Below are 7,178 nucleotides of genomic sequence, written 5' to 3'. Positions count from 1 at the left end.
CAGTGCTGCCTTTGATACCGTAGATCATAGGATTCTTATCTCTCAGCTTGAACACTGTCGGAGTCAAAGGGACTGCATTGGAGTGGTTTAAATCTTATCTCTCCAACCAAAGCTTTTCTGTTAGATTGGGGATACATCATCCTCAAAAACCTCACTCACTTGTGGGGTCCCCTAGGGGTCCATTCTTGGCCCAGTTCTCTTTTCAATTTATATGCTCTCTATGCGTTCGTTCACTTTTTAAAAAACATGGCATCTCATTTCATTGTTATGCAGACGACTCACAGATTTAGCTGCAACTGAAACGTACATCTTTGAATCCTCTGATTAGTTTGCTAGATGTCCAGGTGCCCCATCTTCTTTTTCATCATCCTCCTCCTCCCTTGGTCTCCTCCTTGAACCTCCCAGTACTGGGCTGGAGGCCAGTGGCACAGGGCCATCCTGAACATTGTCTCCACCATCATCATTGTCATTCTCATCAGTGTCATTGTTATCACTGTTGTTGTTATCAGTGTCGTCGTCAGTGTCACTGTGATCGGTGTCACTGTCAGGACCACTCTCAAGGACACTTTCATTGTCACTCTCAGCCGGGCCTGGGCCGGGTTCATTTCAATTTCTCCTGCTGGGATTTCAGCTCTGTTATTGACCCAGGGTCCTTCTACTTCCTTTTTTTTTTTTTTTTAACAGAACAAAAATGCGGGAAAAAAAAGCGAAAAGCGAAAAGCAAAGTGGCCACAAATGGCCAGTATAGAGCCCTGAGGGATATTACAATCAAGTGGGCCGTTGGGGTAATGTAACATGGGGTAGAAGGACCGGGCGAAGTTATTGGTAAGGGTGGAGTCACTTTCCGACATTGGAATCAGGCAGGGCAGGAGCAGGAGGAGCAGCAGCAGGAGCTGAAGAGGGAAGGCGGCACGCAGGGCCCGGTAGAAGAAGGATCGAGGGGGAGACGATTCCCGCTTCTCTCTTTGAGTGGAGGAGCCTTTCTTTGAATTTGCAGCCTCCTGAGAAACACTTTGACACTGGGCGGCTGTAGCAGATTCGCAGTCCAGACGTTGCCGCAGGTTGCTGAGGTCGCCGTCCACCTGCTTCAGGAGCAGCTTCAGCTTGCTCCCCGTCACGTGGAGTTTCTCCCGGGCCTCGTTGCTCTCCTCTGTGCCGTCTTCAGGCTGGAGCTGAGACCACAGAGTCTGAAGGGAGGCCTGATGAGCCTGCCTGTCCTGCAGCTCCTTTTGCAGAGCAGTGAGGGTGTTGCTGTGCTGTTGCAGCGCTGTGAGAGTCGTGTCTGGGTGGCCGATGTCCACTGCGTACCGTCCGCTCTCTGCGTGAGCGAGCCACAGCAGCAAAGAGTGGAGGCTTTCATGAAAGTCCTGAGTCGGTGATGTCAGGATGGACGTCTCATTTGGGCTTTGTACCGTCACCACCTCCCACATCTCTCCTGTCGTTCTTCTCCTCAGCTTCACCATAAGACAAATACAGTTCTTGATGGATATCTGTGCGTCGGGTTACCCGACGGACGGGCGACTGTTATCCGACGGACGGGCGACTGTTACCGGGTCCTTCTACTTCCTGAGGTGGATTTATTTCTATGCCCGCTGCTGGAACATCAGCCTCTTCCTCCTCTTCATTATCAGCCTCTTCTTCCTTGTCCTGAACTCTGTCCTCCTCATCATCATTTTGTTGCATTTGAATTTCTTCAAAATCCAGACGCTGCTGTTGTTCAAAAACCAGTTCTTCGACTGGTACCCCTACAACAACAAACAGAGAAATATATTATTGTTATCATTCATATGATGCCAAAACTGTCCACAAATCCATCTAATCTGACTGAGCTGGAGCTGTTTTGCAAAGAAGAATGGGCAAGGATTTCAGTCTGTAGATGTGCAAAGCTGGTAGAGAAAGACCCTAAAAGACTGGCAGCTGTAATTGCAGCAAAAGGTGGTTCTACAAAGCATTGACTCAGGGGGCTGACTAATTACGCACACCCCACTTTGCAGTTATTTATTTGTAAAAAATGTTTGGAATCATGTCTGATTTTCATTCCACTTCTCACGTGTGCACCACTTTGTGTTGGTCTTTCACGTGGAATTCCAATAACATTGATTCATGTTTGTGGCTGTAATGTGACAAAATGTGGAAAAGTTCAAGGGGGCCGAATACTTTTGCAAGCCCCTGTATATTTGTTATTACCTGAAATAAAGATGGAGAAAAGAAGCAAAAAACAAAAAAGCTGAACTCAGACCTGACGGGCCAGGCCGCAGCTTCAGCTTTAGCCGACTTCCTCCTGATAAGGTCCTCACACAAAGGGGGCAGGGCAAGATGGCGGGCTGAGCAGTCACATCCGTCTGAACTCCTCACTAATGTTATAATCTCTTATATTTCTATTGTTCAGCACTTTGGTCAGCCTTGTGTGTTTTTAAAGTGCTATATAAATAAACTGTGATGATGATGATGATAATCTTAAAGTTATATATTTCACTCCTTTGAGTTATATTGACGATGTTTCAGCCCGAACATGAAGAAAAACAACAACACGAAACCTCCGGCAGTGAAAGACCTCCCTTTCACAACAAGAGGGACAGACTGTTAACAACCCCTGATAATACTCCTGAAAAACCACATATGGAGAAAAAAGCAAAAGGTACGGCTGTTGATAACGACCCCAACACATCCAAAGACAGTATACTAAAAGCTACTGAGAATCTTGGAAAACGTGTTGATGACCGCATGGACGAAGTTAGCAAACAAATTCAACAACATAGCGCCATGCTGGCTTCCATCGCTAAATCGGTGCAGTTTGATTCAGAGGAGCTACAAGAATGCAAAAAGAAAATACAACACCTGGAAAAAGAGATTGAATCACTCAAAAAAGATAATGACGACATTAAAGAGCGTGTGTTGAGCCAGGAAATATAGAAAAGAAGATGGTGTCTCCGTATCAAAGGGAAAAAGGAGAAAATAAATGAAAATATCAGAGAAGTAGTGGTGGAACTTCTAGGAAGGATTGCTCCGGACCTAAAGAAGATGTTGTCCACAGAGTGGGAAGAGCGGCATCGACAAATCATTATTCTGTTTGTGAGACATGCTGTGAGAGATGACATCTGGAGGTGAACGAAGGCTTCTCCCGTGTGCAAAGAAGAAGGCATCCGCTTTGCTGAAGACCTGACCCCCGGAGGACTGGAGATCCAGACAAGCATTGTGGCCAGAAATCGACCAGGCTCGGAAGGAAGGCAAGGCTGCGGGCTTCAGGGGCCCTTTTGGTTTCATAGAAGGCAAACGCATCAGGGAAGAGACCCCAGGTACGGGCTGACATCTGACTATGAAAGGAATATAGTGGAACATTTCAGATGATGGGACTTTTACCTCAAGACTTTCCTACTCAACCTCCTAAACTTCATCTTTAAAGCTGTTCATGTGTTCTGTGTTCCAATTGAAAACTTACATTTCTTTATTTTCCTTTAACACAAGGGGACTTAAAGACTCAATTAAGCGCAAAGCTGTTTTTCAGTTCTGCAAGGGGCAACAGGCAAATTGTTTTTTTCTCCAGGAAACTCATTTTGAGGAACATGATGTGAAGTTTTGGTCACAACAATGGGGAGATAGTTATTTTTAGTCATGGTACAAACAGGTCGGCTGGGGTTCCTATTTGTTTCAACTAGTGATGTGTGATACCACTGATTTCCTTTCCAATCCGATACCAAGTAAAATTCAGGGTGGTATCGACGATACTGATCTGTTACTGATACTTTGTACAAAAACGTATTTTATTTATTGTATCTCAAATTATAGCGTCATAATGATTACAGGTCATCAGATTACTTATTCTTATCACTTAATAATGCAGGGTTCATCATATAGAAATAAAAAAACTGAAGTTGTGCGCTATTTGAACACCTTGCCTGCCTGCCGCACTAAAGGACTCTGTGAGAGACGTCTGTCTCGCCCTAGCAGCACCTGTCCCTGTCCTCCTCTTCAGTTCGCCTCAACATACGCTCGTCATATTCTGTGATATGATTTGGTGGTGTTGCCACAACCCCTCACTTTCTTGCCACATGTATCACAAACCACGTTTGTGGATGTAAAATGCGTCCGCACATGACTCCAGTTACGCTCAGCCACGAGGAAACCATCATCTAAGAACCAACAGAGCCCTTAACAGGCCATGACAGGAGGGAGGTTGAACGTCTGGTGTCCTGGTGCAGCCACAACAACCTGGTGCTGAATGCCCAGAAGACAGTGGAGATTATTGTGGACTTCAGGAAGCACACAGCCCCACTCCCCCCCATCATCCTGACTGACACCTCCATCACCTCTGTGGACTCATTCCGCTTCCTGGGTACCACCATCACCCAGGACCTGAAATGGGAGCCCACCATCACCTCCGTCATCAAGAAAGCCCAGCAGAGGATGTACTTCCTGAGGCAGCTGAAGAAATTCAACCTGCCAACACGGACGATGATGCAGTTCTACACTGCAATCATCGAGTCCATCCTCACCTCCTCCATCACCGTGTGGTACGCTGGAGCCACTATCAGGGACAAACAGAGACTGCAGCGTGTTGTGCGCTCTGCTGAGAAGGTGATTGGCTGCAGACTCCCATCTTTGCAGGACCTGTACACCTCCAGGACATTGCGGCGTGCAGCTCGGATCTCAGCTGACCCTTCTCACCCTGGACACAGTCTGTTTGACCTGCTCCCCTCAGGCAGGAGGCTCCGGTCCATTCGCACCAGAACCTCTCGCCATAAGAACAGTTTCTTCCCCTCTGCTGTTGGACACATGAACAATAACCATATGACTGTACCCGCCACTAACACATGACCCTACGCTGTGTCACTGCATCATTCCATGTTTGGCACTGATCACCACCTGCACTCATGTATATATCTTTCAACGTAGCACTCTTAATTCTTATTCTCATGTATATATCTCATGTATATCTCATGCACATATCTTTCCACGTAGCACTTTTAATTCTTATCCCTACTTTTATTTTTTTCCATGTCTATTTAAGTGCTATTTATGACAGTATGTTTGCACTGAAGCACCGCAGCAATTTCCTAATGTTGTAAACCTGCTCAACATTTGGCAATAAACCCTTTCTGATTCTGATTCTGATTCTGATGACCGCAACCCCGGGCTGAGCCTTCCAAAGAAGACGCTCCTGGGGAATCCCCAAGCCTGTCCCTACCCCCACACCAATCACAACAGTGAAGGCGGGACCAAACTATGACCCCCCACCCCCACTAGGTGATGGAGCTGATCAAAGGAGCCCAGAGCAATTGATCTGATGTGGTGGCAGAGGCTGTATCGAGACTAATGTAATCTATTAGATAATTTCTATATTGGTTAGAATTAAGATTATTTTTATTTTTCCAGTTCATGAGGACTGTTTTCTTGGCTATGCATAGGGCAGTGAAAACCAAATGGGCTATATTCTTATCTGTAGTGACATTATCTAAGCCCAACAAACACACTAAGGGGGAAGTTGGAATGTTACATTTCAGACACTTCGATAAGTCTTCACATATCTCGCGCCAAAACTTCTGAACTGGTGGACAGAACCAAATAGCGTGGATATAATTGTCTGGTGTATTGGTTTGGCAGTGTGAGCAGTTGTTGCCTGTTGCTCCTGCTGCACCAGGCTGTTCTTCTTCTCCTTCCTTTTCCTCCTCATCTTTAAGATCCACAGTGGTCTGAGCCTGACCAGCAGGTGGCGCTGACTTTTCAGGTTCTGTTGCTGTTGTTTGTTACTGTGGCCTAGGGCGGCGCTGCTCTTCATATTCACAGTTAGTCTGCCCTCCAGTTAGGCGCAGCACCTTTCCATCCCAGGTATTTAATGAATGGATAAATAATCAGATGCTATCTCCAACTATGAAACGAGAAATAATTTCTTTACTTCCTAAACCAAACAAGGGCTCTATCCTTTTAGATAATTGGAGACCAATCACACTTCTTTGCTGTGATTATAAATTGTTAGCTCATGTCTATGCCAACAGATTAAAAACAGGAATAACTCAAATAATAGATGAGACACAGTCAGCCTTTATAAAAGGACATCACATTCATCGTCATACCCGTTTAGTATTAGATATGTTGGATTACAATTATTTAATCGATGATAGCCTTATTTTATTTCTTGATTTCTTTAAAGCTTTTGCTTCTTTGAAGCATATTTTTTATTTAAAGCTCTGGAGGCTGTGGGTTTTGGCCCCAGATTTGTTAGTGTAGTGAAAATGTTGTACAGAGATATAAAAAGTAGTATTGCACTCAATCACAGATTTTCTAATAGTTTTAAAATTAATCGTGGCATTCGACGGGGATGCCCTATTAGCCCGTTATTGTTTATTGTTGCAACAGAAATGCTTGCCATTTATGTCAAACTCTCTTCAGATCTGGAAGGCATAAACATTCTTGATAAAGAATTTGAAATTAGTCAATTTGCTGATGACACTACCTTATTTCTAAAGAATATAAATTTGGTCTCTATTGCAATTAATAAAATCCTTTCATTCTCAAAAGCATCCGGCTTAACACTAAGTCTTAAAAAATGTGAAATCTTAGCTGTACACAGCTGTAATCAAAGTATTATTAACAATATTCCAGTAAAAGAGGAGGTAAAATACCTTGGTTTAATAATCAGTAAAAATACTAATGATCAAGAGATTAATAACATAACTGCTGGATTAAATGCAGTTAAAAAAATATTTAATCATTGCCTAACACATGATTTATCCATATTAGGTCATATCTTACTGTCTAAAGCAGAAGAACTTTCAAGACTCATATACCCCCTGTTATTCAATTTTTACCTCTCCAGAAACGATTAAACTGCCCAATTCTATTATATTCAGCTTTATCTGGAAAAATAATTATATATGCAAATCACAATTGGTTAAAGACTATGAAAATGGGGGCTTAAAAGCTTTAGACTTTGAATCCATTATTGCTGCATTCAGGCTCACATGGTTAAACGATTGCATTTCCTATCCTCAATCTATGTGGTACCATATTCCAAACAAACTCCTTAATAATGTCGGCGGGTTCGATTTTTTGCTCAAATGCAATTTTCTAAGATTCCTCTTAAGTTGTCTAGTTTCTATAAGCAGGCTTTGGATTTTGGGAAACTAATTTTCACCCACAATTTTTCACTTCACAATTCTGTGATGTGGAATAATAGGGTT

At 43.7% G+C, this 7,178-nt stretch overlaps 1 protein-coding gene across 1 annotated transcript; it reads right to left on the bottom strand.

The window, feature by feature from the left end:
* Nucleotides 1-324: 324 nt before the first annotated feature.
* On the bottom strand, nt 325-1,430 carry LOC146716756 (nesprin-2-like). Its single transcript, XM_085434652.1, has 2 exons — nt 688-1,430; nt 325-541 (listed from the first exon to the last, which is right to left on the bottom strand). The coding sequence occupies exons 1-2, from the start codon at nt 1,428-1,430 to the stop codon at nt 325-327; spliced, it is 960 nt and encodes a 319-aa protein (XP_085290778.1).
* Between the last annotated feature and the right edge of the window lie 5,748 nt (nt 1,431-7,178).

Source organism: Copadichromis virginalis, linkage group LG2 (genome assembly GCF_057382275.1).
Source record: "Copadichromis virginalis isolate Kocher_CV1m ecotype Utaka linkage group LG2, C_Virginalis_male_GT1.1, whole genome shotgun sequence".
NCBI classification, from domain to species: Eukaryota; Metazoa; Chordata; class Actinopteri; order Cichliformes; family Cichlidae; genus Copadichromis; species Copadichromis virginalis.
The sequence above is the reverse complement of the archived record's forward strand: the minus strand, read 5'-3'. Positions and strand labels throughout refer to the sequence as shown.